General features: G+C 45.6%; 1 protein-coding gene across 14 annotated transcripts in view; it reads left to right on the top strand.

Moving 5' to 3' along the window:
- Positions 1–1,395: 1,395 nt before the first annotated feature.
- Positions 1,396–17,028, top strand: part of Nfib (nuclear factor I/B) — a 215,451-nt gene continuing 199,818 nt past the window's right edge. For 3 of the 14 annotated variants that reach the window (XM_039109355.2, XM_063287247.1, XM_006238335.5), the window contains exons 1-2: positions 1,396–3,117; positions 9,012–9,543. In XM_039109355.2, the coding sequence (XP_038965283.1) occupies positions 3,088–3,117; positions 9,012–9,543 (562 nt within the window). In that variant the 5' untranslated portion in view covers positions 1,396–3,087. Of the gene's footprint in view, positions 3,118–8,491; positions 8,622–9,011; positions 9,544–9,635; positions 14,241–17,028 lie in introns of those variants that run through there. The other 11 variants (NM_001398939.1, NM_031566.2, NM_001398938.1 and 8 more) reach the window with 6 other exon arrangements.

Genomic DNA, 17,028 nt, shown 5'->3' with positions numbered 1-17,028 from the left:
TCTATAAGAGTCCAGGCATTCAAAGAGGTGTGTTCAAGGACATGAGTGCATTCGTGCCAAGGGGAATGTCTTTTATGGTAAATTAACTCCAGTTAAATTGAATATTTGTTCAAAGGGAAACTCCAGTAGTTAAAGCTGGTATTATCAGTGGAGCGTCCCCGCCCCCCTCCCGCAGATTCTGGTGAGGGTGAGAAAAGGGATGCAGCTCAGTACAAAGTGATGCTTTGGGATTGTTCGGGTTGTTTTTTTTTTTTTTTCTCCTTCCCTTCCCTTCTTTCTTTTAAAAGTTAAGATGAGGTTGCCTAAAAATTATGAGAGAAGTGAGTATTTATTTGGATTAACCCCAACTGTCACCTCCTTTCATCTATAAAGACTGTCAACTTTATCCCAGCTTTTCAAGAAGAAGAAATGACCGGTACAAAGGAAATTAACGTTGTCAGAACGCTAACTAGAGGATTTGCCTAGCAGGGGTAGGGGACCGCTCCCCGTGGCGCGTGCCCTAAAGGGTTAACTCCCCCTGGTTCTCACAGTTTCCCCGACTTTACCTGTCCTCCTAGACCCGCCGCCCTCCCCGCCTCCACACCCCCTGCGCCTTTCTTCACCGGGCTCTTGGTTTACAGGGGCTGCAGCTGGTAGACTTGGCAAGCTCGCCTCATTAAGAGCGCTTTTTGAAAACGGACTGTGTTTGAGCATTTCCCTAATGAGGACAGGACGGGGTTAAAAAGTGACCATTTCATGGTTGACTTGAACCTGCCTACTTTTCTTGATGTGTCGTTGTGAAATGCTTGATGTGGGTAACTTCCACTTGGGGAAGGAAAAAGTCACTGGTTCTTTCAGGTCCGCTGGGGGAGGGCACGGTGGTCAGGAGTGCGAGGACTGGAGAAAGTTGAGGGGGGAAAGTCCGGGGCGCAGGGTGGGAGCGGGAGGCCGCGGGGGGCCTGGAAACGCTCGGCGGCCCCAAGCTAGGGCGACACGGAGCCCCGGGCGCTCACTTTTCTTTCTCCATTGTCTGGGCAGCCTTTGATTCCTCCATTTCCCCACCCACCCCTAGCGGAAACCCGGAATTTGGGGGGCGGTGTGTGTGGGAGAGAGTGCCCGCGCGAATAGGGGTGCGGGCCGGCCGCCTCCCAGGTCCCGGGAATCAAGTTCATTCACTCGGCGGGGGGCGGGGCGGGGCGCTGGCGGGAGCGGCCGGGGAAGAACCGCAGCCGCACACGCACCCCGCGCGCTCCCGCCCCGCAGCCTCGGGCGCGCCGCGGCCCCGCCCTGCCTTGCACCCCCGCGGGAAGGGAGCCGCTTTCCGCCGGCGCCCCGGGCCCTGGGGGTGGGGATTGGGACGCGGCCAGCGCGGCAGGAGGAGGAGAGGAGGGGCGAGCGGTGGTGGTGGCGGGGCCTTCCCGCTCCGAGCGCGGCCACGTGCACCGGGCGCCGGGGGAGGGCGAGCGGCGGCGGCGAGGCTCGGGGGACCCCAGGGACCCCGGCGCCCCTCTCCGCTCGCCACTGAGGGCTCCGGGCTGGGCTGCCCGCCGCGCCCTCGGCTTCGCCCCGGTTCGCTCCAACTCCAGGAGGCCAAGTTCACTGTGGCCCCAGCCTCCGCCCTCTCACTCCCTCCAGCCGCCTGGGGTGCTAGAGTCGGCGCCCTAGCCCCAGCTCCGGGCGGCCTGGGTGTGAGGGAATTTTCCATTCGTTTCTTTCTTGGGCCCAGGCCGGTTCAGGGCTTCTCCACTTAGGATGTTCTTGAGGCTTGAGCGTCTGCAGCGAGCAGTGAAATAACCTCTCCCTGGGCGGGTTTTCGGGGGTGCAAGTAGAGTGGCAGAGAGAAGAGCTATTTCTGAAAAAAAAAAAAAAAAGTCCCAGTACTGTGGCACCGGTCTGATACCTTTAACAAATGAGGGGGAGAGACGCGAGGGCTGGGGGAGGCGCGCGGGAGGAGGAGGAAGGTGGGGGGCGGGGGGTGTGGAGAGGCTGGTGCAAAAGGAACGCGCGTTTGCTGGAGGAGGAGGAGTAAAGCGGTGATTGTGTAATTAAATAATAAAACAATCCTTAAGTCTGATTTGGAGAGAGCTCGAGCGGGGTCCAGAGGGTGGAACCGGTGAATCTTTCAACTTGCAAGTTTTTCAAGGAAAGAAAGCGAGAGAGGGAGGGGGAAAGCGCCCAGAACAGAAAAGAGGAGTTTGCAGCCAAGCGGGATCGATCGTTTGGGATTTTTTTCAGGAGGTCCTTCCGATCCCTTCCGTGGGCTGTGGGCATCGGCACCGGCAGCGGAGTCCACGCTCGGCGGGTCAGACGCGGGGCGAGGCGGGCGGGCGGCGGTGTGGCGGGGCAGGAGCGCAGCAAAGGCTTTTCCGCCCGGGAGCTCCGCGCCTGCGCCCCCTCCCTCACCCCGGCCTCTCCCTGCTCCCCCCTCCCCACCCCCACCCGGCCCTCTCCGGCGCGCGCCCCGCCACCCGCGCGCACTCGCTTGCGCTCCCCCTCGCGCACACACATGGTCGGCTCGCGGCAAAGTTTCGCCTGCGTTCGCCACTCCCGGATCCTGCTGCAGTATTGGCGGCGGTAACCTTGAACTTTCCCAGCGCGGTGACACATTCTCCTCGCTTTCCCCACCGCCCGGCCTCCTGCGCCCCCCTCCCCGCCTTTTTTTAAAAAAAGCATTTCACCACCCACCACCACCCCAATCCAACACACGCCGAACTCTCGCGCACCCCAAGCCCCCAACAACAACAACAACAACAACAACAACAACAACAACAACAACTGCAAAACAGAAAACAAATCCCCTAAACCGGGCGACCAGCAGCCTGCACCGGCGGCGGCCTCGGAGAGCTCGGCCGGCGCGCGCGGACCGCAAGAGGGTTAAAAGTGTAGATTGGATTTCACCCCGGGAAATCTAGCTCGCCGAGTGAACTTGAATCTTTGGCTATTTAAGGAGGACTGGGTTTGTTGCGAAGTTGCGGTGATCCGGCGCAGAGCCCCGTCCTGATTGATCGCACCGCTGGGCTCAGATGACTGTAAAATGAATAGATGAAATCCTTGCTTCTCGAAGATTTTCTTGGGCATCTCCGGGAAAGTGCGTTTTAAGGCGAAGTCATGATGTATTCTCCCATCTGTCTCACTCAGGTACTTATCTTGGTCGCTTTCTCGAGCTTTCTCTGGCCCCAGACGCCTTTGTTGTATCTTGCTCTTGTGCTGCAGACCCTCTAAGGCTTTGCCTAACCTTGGCACACCCTAGTCTTCCCGAGAAGTAGTGAGGAGTTGCGGTGGGCTGTGCGGGCGGCGTGGGACCACGGCTACCTTATACGCCCATCCCAGCGCCCAAGCGGGGAGATCCGGCAACGGGCGGGTGAGGTTGCTAGGGTGGGCCGGGCCGAGACCTGTGGCCGTGAGCCCCGCAGGAGCCTGCGGCGACCGCGGCGGCGGTGGCTGTGGCAGCACCCTTACTCCCTGGCCGGTGCGCGTGGGGCGGACTCCGGCTTGGGAGCAGCTGTAGAGGGACTCTTGGGCAAGGGGCTGAGAGCTTGGCTTGAGCGCCTTTGGACTCCGCTGCCCGCAGTGGGCGGGTGACAAGACCAGTCTAGGTGGTGGTCCAGAGGACCTATTACTTTGCGTATTTGGGGACCTAAAACCCTGTTCTACAGTGACCCACACTTTGTAGAGACCTCACTTTATTATATATTTATGCTGACAAGAGTTGGGTTGTTTGTGGTGCATTTTTAGGACTTTTAGGACACGTTTGTTTTAAAAGTGGGACTTGTTCATTTGATGATATTTGAACATAGCTCGCAAGGCATAAAGAAGTATCGGAAAAGTGAGGTCTTTTTAAAAAAAAAAACAACTTGGAAATTTGCCTTAAGGAACAATGTTAAGAGGTGAAACACGCTTTTTATACCAAAAACCTAAACCAGCTTCTATCCCTTCAGTCAGTTGGTAAAATGAAAAAGTGGTCAGATTGAGGGAGCGACTTACCTGGCCGCACTTTCCTCCTTTCATGGGTGCCGGATGAACTCACCAACTGATGATAGCTTAACTAGCTTAGTCCCGAACTGTTAATTTACAGCAGTTAATTCAACCTTGAAAGTTATGGGACAGCTTACTTCCAACTTTCAAGAGTATGAGTCTAGATTGGTCATTGGAAAATTTCATTGACATTGTCATAAAAACGAAACAGAATTGTCGTCTAGTTTTGGTTGTCTTAAAGTTTAAAAAAATCTACATTATGACGATGCATTTTTTATAATGAACAAATAATTAAGATTTCAATTGTATGACAATTAGAAACCATTGTGATTCAAAAGGACTGCGGCATTCATAAATCGTGAATGAAGATGAAAACAGTGATAAGGGGCATTCAGTGATTGGACACAGCCCTGTAGCTTTTTGGCTGACACATTTTTTATTGTTTATATTTTGTTTGGCATCTGAGTACGATTAACTTAGATATGGCTATTTTAAGCAAGTAAACGTGCACTTTAATTTAACAAAACTGGAAACATGGGTTGTCTGAGTTATCTGCATTTTAAAAGCTATGAATGATAGTAACCCACGAAGGATTAACTCAGGTATAACAATCGGCCTGTAGTGGTAAAAGTTTCTTTTATTTATCCATCCGCAGGCTTTTCTCTTTTTCCCATCTCTTTCTGGTAAACCAGGAACATTTCTATTCTTTCTACATAGTGATCAAAGGAAGCAGACTGAAGTAAGCTTTTCCTTCACAAAGATGGCCTAGCTTGTTCTTACCTGGGAAGGACTGGATGATCCGTGTGTGACTCCATGTTTGTATTTCCAACACTTGCTTTTGGGGGAACTACTAGCAAATGAATTGCATTTTTTAAAAAAAATCTCCGAAATAAGCATTTAAAAAGTCACCGGCTCCATCTTACTTTGTGGATGTTAGAACTACTGTTGCAGAAGCCTGACACATGGAGTGTTAGGGGCCTAGACTACACAATCGCCCAACTATCACGTTGCTATTCCAGGACACATCCTTACCAACCGTAATTCAGGATGATGACTACGTATTCTTTGTTATTTTACCAGTATAAATCTGGGTTGGTGTATTAGTGCCGTTTCTGGGGCTTAAGGCCTACCAGAGAAGGAGTTACAGTTTTAGAACTCTCAATTAACAATCCCTTCACCACTTTGTAGGTAGCTGAAGTGAGAGTATACTAAAGTATTACTTTTGTATCAGATGGGTACTTTAGTCTCATGTTACAGGCACATGCTTGCTGCCTCACAACCTATTTTGAAGCCTACGGATACAAAGTAAACTACAATGTTAATTGGTTAGAAACTTTAAGACGTAATCCAGGTTTTACATAGATGCATTTAGGTTGTTTTAAATCCTAATTTAAATGATGCTGCCACTAATCTTGATATTTAGCAAAATGGTTTGGTGTGGCATCATCATAAATCAGCACTCGTAGGTCAGTATGAGTAAAGAGAAAAATTAAGGAACAGCTCTCTGTTTTAATATTTCATTTTCCTCCGCACATAAGCATTTGGTGCAACCCTCAGTTTGCATGATGATGCTTTTCTTTCATTGTCATCCAACTTCCTTCAGCGTTTTTTCAGCGTTTATTGTTATGTAGTGATGAGCCTGCAAGAGCACACAGTACTTACTCTTCCATTGCTACGTTGGACCAGTTTTTCAACCCTTTCCTGGAAACTATTGTTCCCGTGAAGCAGAATAAATAAGTCCAGTTAAGCAAGATATTTTTATGTTTATATCTGGAACTTTAACTCGCCTATTTATTTTATCAATTTACTTCAATACAGGAAAATTTTATAAGAAAAAGGATCTCACTGGACATCCATATGTTTTAAGGAAAATTCTGAATCAACTTGTCTATATATTTTAGTGTAGAGACTTTAAATGCTAAATCACCCCCGTGCTTTGATTTGGGAAAAACAATTTTGATAATTTCTTAGTGTGATCGTGATAATCTATCAGTTAGGATGTTTGAATGCCTTAATCCTGTTTGCTTTTTTCCATGTGAGGACAGCCACATTCTGAATTCATGCCCCTTAAAATTATTAAGACTATGTGGCGATAGGCAGTGACATTTAGACATGGAATGCAAAAATATACACGGCATATTGCTTATATCTATCTACTTCTTATCATGTTGGGATGGTACATCTTCTTCTCAAGTAAATGCTCTACGTAAAGTTGAGTCTGCATAGTAAGGAGGCTCCAAAAGATACTAAGGCAAATTGATGGGCTGAGAAAGTTTGCCACTTCTTTTTAATCAATAAAAGAAGTTATATTTTAAAACAATATTTGCCATCAATAACAGCAAACCCAAGACAACAGTAAGACAGTATCTTTTTGCTTTTTTTTTCCCAAGCTGGTGACGAGTTTCCAAATCAGCTTACAAATCGGCATCCTCGTGGTGTGACGCAATTATTTAAAATTTAAAATTTGTTATATGATGGATGATGCTTATTGTCAAATATTAAATCTCAAAACCATTTAATCAGAAGTTATGTTTGATGAGCATATAAGAAAATGAAATGTCACTGAACATAGTATTTAAGTCTCAAAGCACTTCAGTGTTCCTGGACTGCTTAATAGCCATTAAATAATGGTGCATTTTACGAAGTGTGGTAAGGGTAAAAGGAGCAGGACAAAGCACTCTCACCCATTTCTCACTTACAGAAGTGAGGATGCATGTTTTTAAGTCATATCAGTAAATCACAGTAAAAGTCAGGTCATAGGAAGTGAGTTCATAAAGTACATTTCAGTCCACATTTCCTTGAGCGGGCAGCCTTCCCTTTTGCATATATTTTGAGGGGAGGGGATGAACAAAGTTTTTACAGTTACAGTGGGAGCTAAAAGCATGGCATCGGAAAGTGTATGGGGATGGGATGTCTTCTCATGGGCTGTGGTTGCTGTGAGCAGGGCTGCCTTCCCACACAAAGAACAGATTGTGGTTTAACTCTTTCCATGGCCTCCTTTAATGTGCCCACATAGTAACCGAATTGTTCAAATCTCTGCTGGAAAGAAAGTACTGATCGGTTTAATTTCCTCCATGGCATTTGGCTATGCCTCATGCTGCGATGCGATCAGCTACATTCTGTATTATAAAAATTTGAATCATTCTTAGTCGGCAATATGTCAGAGTACTTGATAACCGTGTTATTGATTAGGGGAGACATACACCTGTTCTGGGTCTGAGCTGCAAACTGCTAAATATGTTGTAGTCTTCTGCACGCAAAGCTTGAGTTTTATCTTACAAAGGCTTTTGTGGAGATCTGAATTCTGGGGCTGCTTCTTTGTTGGAATGTCATTAGTTTACTTTAAACACCTTTATCTTATAAAATTAGTCACTCTTCTAGGCTCTTTACTCCACATACTTCAGAGTAACTAACCCGAGCAAGAAAATTCTGGCTAGGGATATAACCTATTAGAGAAACTTATTTTGTGGTTAGGATGTCAGAACAGTCAACATGACCAGGAAAAATGGTTGTGATAGAGTTCTCCTTTGCCCCTCTGTGCTTGGTTTATTACAGTGCATGCGTGGGATGCTGTCTTTTTCTCTGAACAGCAATAGGCCTAAGCTTATATGACCAGCTTTACCTAGGTCAGGAAGGAGTGGAACACTGACTCCATTTGGAAGTAGCCTGAAATATTTGCAGGTAGAGATGGTCTGCATGCAAGGCCTGACAGCCCCATCCCTTTAAAAGGCTCAGATAAAACAGGCAGAAAAAAATGCCGGGCTTCAAGGTAAACCACTTTATTCCCAGCCATGTAGTTAGGAACTATAGGACCGGAGCACTTGCAGTCTCCCAAGCACAATGTATGTGTGAACCTATAGTCCTGCCCCAAGTGCCCTCTGTGTAGCACACAACTTGTAGGGATTCCACAAAAGCAGTAGCCGACCAGGGTACACTCCTGGTGTCACCGTGCCACAGCATGCGGAGAAACAAAGGATGGAAAGTTGGTGCCAAGTTGCCATTTTTTCATTGTTCACCTCAGATTGATTTTTTTAAAGGGGTTTGAATAATTGCCACACTCATGCGATCGGGTAACAAATTAACTGACTCTGTGGGGCTTCATAGTCTATAGGAAAGCCGCCACAAGGACATTTATGTCCTTTTGTTTTTAACTTTGAAAACTATTTGAAAATGAGAGAGAGAGAGAGAGAGAGAGAGAGAGAGAGAGAGAGAGAGAGAATGTGTATGTGTATGTGTGTTTGTGCTGCTGGAAGCTAATGTTGGTGGTGCAGGGGGAGAATGCACTGTTCAAAGTATGGAAACCTTGTTCAGAACACTGATAGACAAGCCGTGTCCTTTGCCCACTTTCCCTCACTGTATACTGGTTTCTCTAGTTACCACTCTTGGAATGGTGCTGTTTCAGTGTTGGAATGTTGGACGTTTGATAAGAAAATGGATCAAGTTTAATGGCGCATGCTCTTTGTGCCCCCAGCAGCCTCTTGCTGGGAGCATGCTCCAGAGCGGGAACTGTGAGCATTACAGTGGGCATGTACATGCTTTGTGCTTCTGTGCCACAGAGAAGAGGAGTGGACCGTGCCACCGCTCCTGCCTTCTTAGAAGCTCTGCTCCGGCTTACAAAACAAAAAGCAACAAACAAACAAACAGCCCACTGTGTTCCTTGTAAAATGGTACTGCATAGTGCTCCTTGGTCAATCAAATACTTAAATATTAAATTTGGTGCCATGTGCCTTATTTTAAAGGATGTGGATGCGTGGCATGGAGGTGGGAACCAGGGGGATAGGACCAGAGCTGAGATACAAAATAAAACCTTCTATTTTCTCTGTAGGAGAGAGAACCAGTTTATGAATTTTGGTGGAGAGGGGGTATACTTTATTTTCTTCTTGATCTGCTCTTTTGTTTGTTTTAAATTAGAAAATAATGTTATTTCCTTTAAAATAAGTTTTCGTGCTGAGTTTGGAGATTTTTTGTTGTTGTTTTGTTGTCGTCGTTTTGTTTTGGTTTTGCTTAGCATTGGAAATTAAACCGACTGTCCACTTCTTCCTCCCCCTCTTCCGCAGGATGAATTCCACCCATTTATTGAGGCGCTTCTTCCACACGTCCGTGCAATCGCCTATACGTGGTTCAACCTGCAGGCTCGAAAACGCAAGTACTTTAAAAAGCATGAGAAGCGGATGTCGAAGGATGAAGAAAGAGCAGTCAAAGATGAGCTGCTCAGTGAAAAGCCTGAAATCAAACAGAAGTGGGCATCCAGGCTCCTGGCCAAGCTGCGCAAAGATATCCGCCAGGAGTACCGCGAGGACTTTGTGCTTACCGTGACTGGCAAGAAGCACCCGTGCTGTGTCTTATCCAATCCAGACCAGAAGGGTAAGATTAGGAGGATCGACTGCCTGCGACAGGCAGACAAAGTCTGGCGTCTGGATCTAGTCATGGTGATCCTGTTCAAAGGCATCCCTTTGGAGAGTACCGATGGAGAGCGACTTATGAAGTCCCCACACTGCACAAACCCAGCACTTTGTGTGCAGCCGCACCATATCACAGTATCAGTTAAGGAGCTTGACCTGTTTTTGGCATACTACGTGCAGGAGCAAGGTAGGAGCAGATTGTTCTTTCTTCTAGCACAGTAAACACTGCACATACACCTCACAGATATGGGAGGTCTCTGGCTTGGACTAGAGTGTCCTGGAGGCCTCCAGATGTCCTCTGCCCCTTCTGGGAACCTTGGTGTGCCCAGTTGTACTCCATGTCCACGGTCATGTGGGAGCCATGAAATTGGACATGGGCCTTTCTTACCTGGATAGGCTTCCGCGTTCGAAGAAAGGTCAAAAGGCCAAACAGACGCAGGAGCAGTCTAAGCCATACAGTTTATTGCACTCTACTTTCTCTACTAGGCTGCTCTCCACGACCACCTGACAAGACAACCTGACTGATGGCAGCCAAAGTGCTGTTTGATAATCTTTGTACGAGTCTCTTACCTAACGAGGTAGATGAACTTTGTTCAGGAGTCCAGTGGTGGTTGCACCAAAAATCAAATTAGCATTTACTATTACAGAATATCTAAGCTGGTCATTATCAAAATACATATCTGACAGAGGTCCGGATTTATGTAGTTTTCGTATTTCTGGCAACACGTCCTTTTGATCGTGCAGTGTTCACTGTAGATTTAAAGTGACACAGCTCTTGTTTAAACCAGTTATAATACTTTCCCAGAGTGACCAGGGAACACTTTCTGTTATCAGTCTACTTGAATGCAAATTTATAAAAGCTTCCCAATGAAGGAGTCACAGCTTTCTTTACAGAGCATCCCAGAGCAAACCAGAAAGCGAACTGGTTACACTGGTTTAAAATAAATCTCAAAAGAATGCAGAAACCGCATGCCGGACCATGTTTACAGTCCTCGATAAAGAGTGCTGCAAATGTCGCCTGGACAGTGCAAAATAGGCAGTGGGGGTGCAAGGGAGTTTCGAGTTAATGAGCTGTTTCTTTGTTGTTGCTGTTTTTCTTAAGAAGGTGAGACTTTTGACTTTGTCTTCAAATCAGCGTGTCAGGATACAGTCCACACAGGAGAGCACCATACTGAAAGTGGGCTTGACTTTGGGCTACCACAGATGGTGGGTCATTTCTGCAGTTGGCCTGGTGGGAGGGAGGATGACCTACAGATAGCCAGGTGTCAGACAGTTATCCGATGCTCATTATATACATGTGGGGGTTTAATAAAGTGAGGTGCGTTATTCTGATCCAGAAAAGTGAGATAAGAAAACTAATCTTATGACTCAGACCTTGCTGTAGAACTTACTGTATGCCCTTTGCCTTCATTTTCCCTCAAATTAGTTCTTGAGAGATGCTTAAGTGTCATTTCCAATTTCTTTGATTTTTAAATAACCATGTTGGACCTTGTCATTTGGAAATGTGTCTCTTAACAAACAGAACACCACATTTGTTATCTCCCTGGGTTTAGAACTAAAGTTCAAGTAATGACGAGTGGGGAAATACATATTTTCATTCCTGATGTCCTAAAATAAAAGCTTATTAACACATGGCAATTTGATTGGCAGCTGCCTAAGAGGTGGCATTTTAAGGTGGGCTACATGCGTGTGTGGATTGACTACGTGTTATAAGTGTTGCGGAAGTCTCTGGTTAGAAGGAAAAGTTTTGCAAAGTGGGTCACACAACTCTTTAGTCAGGAGAGAAGATCTGAGCAATGCTCCCCTTTAACGCTTGGTGGTTGGTCACTAAGTGGACATACTTGTCGATTTAACCCTGGGCAGGCAACTAGAGTTCTTCGTTTTGTTGAACTGACAATAGAGGTTATCTTTTGGATTTAGGAAGATAGATTGAAAAAAAGAAAAGAAAGACAAAACCATAAATATATTCTTTTTTTTTTTTTTGCATGACACTAGTGGGCATAATAATCATGAAGTTTTGAGCCAAGTCTTAGAAACTGTGTTTTCAGATAAGACACTGATGCAGTATGAAAACCCTTTTGGTATCTTCCCTGTACATCCAGTCACCTGTCCCCTCTGCCACTTGCCTTCACATCATCCCCTCTTAACATCTGGTGACTCGTTACAAGAGTCACAGCCCAGTACTTTTCTGTTTTCTCTTTTTCAAGATTTGTATCTTTTTTATATATGAACTGTGAGTTGACTGTCCTTTTGCACCATAGCTGATCAGAGAAAGAAGGCTCTCAAAGATAAGTCTGCAAACACCCCGGGGCCTCACCTCACGCCGTAACTTTTCATTTCTCCTCTAAGTACATGAAATCATATGTACTGTACTTTAGAAATTAGATAAAGAAGAGAGGAAAACATGAAGGAAGAATTAACACGGGAAAAAAAATACTTATAACAGAATGAGCAACAAAATGACTTCCCCCTATCTTCCTCTCCCCTTCTAAGGGACTGGGAGAGAAAACAGGAGGAAGAGCAGAGAGAATGCCAATACTGGTTGCCACTGGCACCGGGATTGGCATCAGACCCTCTTTGTTTAGCTCAGGATGCCTGTGATTTGTTAGTTGGCATCCGCATTGCAGTGTGGAGTGATGTTACAATATATTGACAATTTCCAGATCTAGAAATGTCAATAGTCCTCTTGGCTATTTGCAGATCACATGCTTCATCTCTAATAGAAGACGAGGTAGAGACGGGCGGATAATAAACTTCCATTGTTGACCAACTTCCCGTTGCTTTTCTGTCTCCCTCCTTCCCTCTTGGTTCAACCCACACTCACCCTTTCTCCTTCCCCAGCAACCTCATCTTTTCTGAAATGCGGAAAGTTACTGAAGCTTGGGCACAAACTGGAAGGCTACCTTTGTGTCTGATACAGTTTTGGGGGAGAAATTTATATATTTTGAAATCATTTTTGATACGTAGTTTAATTAGGCTTTTGCATCACAGGGCAATACTTTGTTCACAGCTCAATGTCTTTGTTACTTAGCTTCTTCCCCTCGTGCAGCTCGCTTGACCGCAATTCGGTCCATTTTATTTATTTATTTTTGACGTCAGTGGAGTCGGGTCGCACGAGGTATAGTAATGTATGAAATTATGTGCCTTCGTTTTACCTAAGATTTTGTAACTGGCTTGGGAGTAGCTGTATGTAAGTCCATAAAAATCTTTGATGCTATTGATTCAGAGGGCTGCGCTTCGGCTGTTCCGTTGCTACAAGAACCGCCATTTTGTTTGTGAAGTGCCAGGCGAGGGGGGAGAAAAAAAAAGGCAGACACTGTGTTTGGTGCCAATAATGGTTGCCAGTGGCACCGAGGTTGGCATCAGACCCTCTTTGTCTCGCTGCTGAATGCCTGTGATTCGTTGGTTGGCATCCGCATTGCAGTGGGCACACTGGAAAGTTTTTGACAATCTCTGAATGAAAGCTGTGTGCTCGTCTGCTGCAGCAAAGCTTGGCTAATAGAAAAACCTTCCCTTTCCTCCCCCCCACCCCGCCCCCCAAAGGCTTAAAAAAAGATTGGGACAGATTAAGGAAAAATCGTTCAAAAATGGGCTCCATGTTCCCAAAGATATTAAAGATGCCCAATGATTCTTGGGCAGGTGGCACCTATTCCCCATATTGTCTTTGTTATTGCGTTCATCCAAACAAAGCAAGAAAACAGAAGGAGAAGCAAGCAAGCCTTGTGCAGTACACCTACCCGGGACATACCGCCCCATACACTACAGGGGATGCTATGACAAGTGTGTGGGGGACAGGCTCAGTGTGGTGATGTGTGAGCGCACCCATTACAACTGTCTGTTGCTTTCATTTAGCTCCCCACTGGTTTCTGATTCAATTTCTAGTTCTCTCAGTCTCTAAACCTCCTCATTTTTTAGTAGTTTGTTGAGAGGCCCTCACTTCCCTCTCTAGTTAGCAGTGTGTACAGTGAACACGTGAAAAACAGAAAACCCAAGTGAGGGGAGTACATGCTAAAATCTGATATAAATCAGTCACTCCTAACCTCCTCAGTTCTGCAATGAGATGTTGGAAAAATTCTTAGTCCACGATTCCACATACTGGGGGAGGGGGAGGTTGGAGGGGGGACAGACAACAACCAAAAGGCTAAAATAATTTTTGTTCAAGTTTACTAGATAGTTAACATTACTATTGCTTCCTGGTTAACCACCGTTATCTCATTAATTAATAAGAGGGATTAGCAGTTCTACCCAAAGGGCTACACAGAAGGAAGTGTAGCCTATGGGAGGCCTTGAGTCGCCAGACTGTGTCCTGTCTGGAGCCAGCAGAAGCAGGGACGCTGGTGGGGGGGCTTGTAAAGGGCTGTGGGGAGGAAACAAGGGCTGGGCTTTTTCTGAGCCAGGGAGGGTTTTTAAAGAAAGGAGAGGCCACAACACGAAGCTTAAAGACCTCTAGAGATAGTATCTGCTGTTATGAATTTAACAGATGGGAGTTTAAAGCAAGTCAGCCTAAGTGATGTTTGGATCCCACTTTCCACTCCTATTAGATGTGTTTTTGGCGCATGGCAGAGTTCTGCAGTCCTGCTTGCTTCTATCCTGAGCAAGGCGCTTCCTCTAGCCTTCTTGAACCCTTAGCGCTAACTGTGATCCATTGTCACAGGACAGCTTCTTTTTTCTTTTCTTTTTTTCTTCTTTTGCTTGATTGCTAAACGATATCATAATTGAGGCGTATTTTGAAGTTGTGAAACATGTGACTTGTTCAGAAGGGAAGTTGTAATCGTTATTGTCTTTGAAACAGAACCCTTCCTGCTTGTCACGTGGCATTAGTGAGGACGCACATGCAGAGAGCGATTTTCCTCCTTCAGCTACTGCAGCTTAGAATCCTTCTGGGTAACAATTATTTCTTTATGAAAAGCTTAAATAGATAATTGTTTGCAAGTTGACAGCGCACTTTAACATTTTAATAATTTTCACTTCATTTGCAGGTATTTCCCATTGTGGGGGGGGGAAATAAGCTTGCATAACTTGTTTAAATGCTGCGGTTTGGCGGGCTTGCATTGTGACATCAGAGAGCGTGAATTTTGTGTGTAGGATTAAATACTTTGGATGCATGTTCGATTTAGGGAAATGCTGTTTTACGTTTTCCCATCCTGTTACCCTGTCCTTGACTGAACTCCTGAACCCTGGTATGCATTTGTTTGCATTCTTCTTCATACACAATTCACAAGCTAAAGAGGGGCTCTTGTTGGTATGTCTTGCCCGTAGGCTTAATGAGACCTTTGTTAGAACATATATTATAAGATGAGATACTTAGCAATTTTCCCACTGATAAGGACAAAGCAGAGTCCATGGAGCCAGAAGTACGCCTTCTATGCCATGATGTCCTTGCCCCAAGATAGCTTTGCCAGACAACTCAAGAGTTAAACTTTGAGGTCCCGGCTGCCAGCTAGAGAGCTTGGCATCTGTGTCCTGATATGGTGAGGCAAGCTTCTGCATAGCTGTTAATATGGTCTCACTTTTCAGAGGCAGAGGGAAGAGAGAGCACAGGAGAGGCAGAGATGGGAACAGGAGCATCATTTGTTACATTTAGTGTTTTCAAATATCCAAATACACTATGCAGATACACTTTATTTTCTGAAGGCAGCAAAGGTTGGGAAGGCATTCTATGGAGGCACAAGCTTTAGGCTTGGTTTCCTACCCTGTCCTCCCTCCCTTGTAGACAAGAGAATAGATTTTGAAATGAAAAAAAGAAAATATGTGCATAGATTTTGCATGTTTAGAGTCACACACTTTGTACTCTGTGTCTCTTGTGAGTAAGAGTCAAAGTTGTGTTCATTGCATAGGAATGGTGGTAATCGGGGGGCACTGAAGCCCGTAGTTACAGGAAGGGTGGTTGGGTAGTATGGGGGCCAGCACCCTGCTCAACACAGTGACGTGTGTGAGCCTGCAGACCTCCGGTGTGCATAAGCGCATCCAAATGCAGAAGTGTGGATTTATGAAGGATTCAGTAGGGTTTTAAAGTACACGTAGCTGTTTCTACCCTAAATTGGAATTTGAGTTCAAATTGCCAAGAGGAAATGAAAGATTTAATATCCATTGACTTTCCTTCTTAATCTGGCACTCCGGTTTGAATAAACAATCTAAGATACTCAACTCAGTAGGGTCTTTATTCTCATGAGCCTTGATTCTGCTAGACTAACATGAAAAAGTCTGCTGTCTGTTGTGGCATCCCCTTGCTGTCTCCACTGAACAGTGAGAATGCAGCCCCTGAAGCCGAAGGCATTCGTGGCTGAGTCTGAATCCTCTACATTTCCTTAGTTTTCATTTTTGTCATCACAGTGGCCTACAGGACACCTAAACTTACCTTCAGAGGAGTAATTACTGCCCTGACTGGAGGAGGCTTGTGAGGAGTGAAAACAGCACACAGGGCTCACACTGGAACTGGCCAGGCCTAAATAGCTGCGAAGGATGCCATAGAACAAGGCCGGTCTCCTTCAGGAGAGTAACTCCTAATAAAGTTCCTTTTACTTTATGAAAGAATAGCATTTTATAGCGCAGTGGTGGTGGGAATTGAACTCATGACCCTACGGGAGTTTGTCAGCACCTCTCAAAATAAGCATTTCAGCTTTTCTCTTCCATCCTTCCAAGGAAGAATCCAAGGCCCCATGGTTCTGTGATTGAAAATTCACGTTGGTCCAGCAGCTCCGCACACCGAGCACGGGGAGGAGAGGGCTTCTTCCCCCCCTCTGCTCACCTTTCTGTGGCAGCGTTGTACTTGTCTCATTTTAAAGCGACTTCTGAGGTTCTTGAACTCTAATTGTGTGCTGTGGTTAATTTAACAGAATTTGGTCGTTAGGATTTGGGCTTAGAGACTGAATCATCGAATTGTAGAGGAACTTGTCAAAACTGAGTATGTACAGCAAGGAGTGAGTTTGTGGGATTAGCTTGTATCAACTGAAAGTTACAGGATGTGAGACTAATAACACCCGAATGGCTGGGCTTGTTGGCTGTTCCATTATTCAGAAAATTGGGATAAATGGCCACCAATTAACCAGTGAGGTGGAGAGACCTTGAGGCTGAATTGAGGGCTATGCATTAAAAAAATAAAATTCTTATAATTTAGGCAAAGCAGTATTCTATTACGGGGGGCAGCCAGCCATTCATGTGCATCCACGCATTGTTTGAATAAAGCACTGAGACGCGTTGTCTCTCTCCTCATGATCACAGTTTAAGCAGGACAGTGTTGATGAATCACAGACAAATTAAAGAACTTTGAATAAAGACTATATAATTGGGAATATGGAGTGATGGATGAAGTAATTTTATGAGCTGAGAAGTTGCCCGGAGGTTGTGTATTTTCAGAATCCCATTTTAAGGCCCTTCAGAGCACGCATTAGGTTACTGATACAGCACAATCAGAAAACAGAATTTGTTCAAACAAGTACAGAGCGAAGTAGGGACTGCCTCTGCCTAAAGTTCCTAAACGCTCTGTCCGTGCAGCTTTAAAGCTATAGTTACCTTCAAGTATCTCTCGAAGTAGGGAACTGAACAAGTACTAAGCACTGTGTTTTAAATACATGGACATATTTAAGATGACGTAAATTCAAATATGTCTCCCATAAAACTACAAAAAGTATTTAACAGGTACTAATTACTATTAAGTACTCTGATATGGAAG

Source organism: Rattus norvegicus, chromosome 5 (genome assembly GCF_036323735.1).
Source record: "Rattus norvegicus strain BN/NHsdMcwi chromosome 5, GRCr8, whole genome shotgun sequence".
NCBI lineage: Eukaryota > Metazoa > Chordata > Mammalia > Rodentia > Muridae > Rattus > Rattus norvegicus.
The sequence above is the reverse complement of the archived record's forward strand: the minus strand, read 5'-3'. Positions and strand labels throughout refer to the sequence as shown.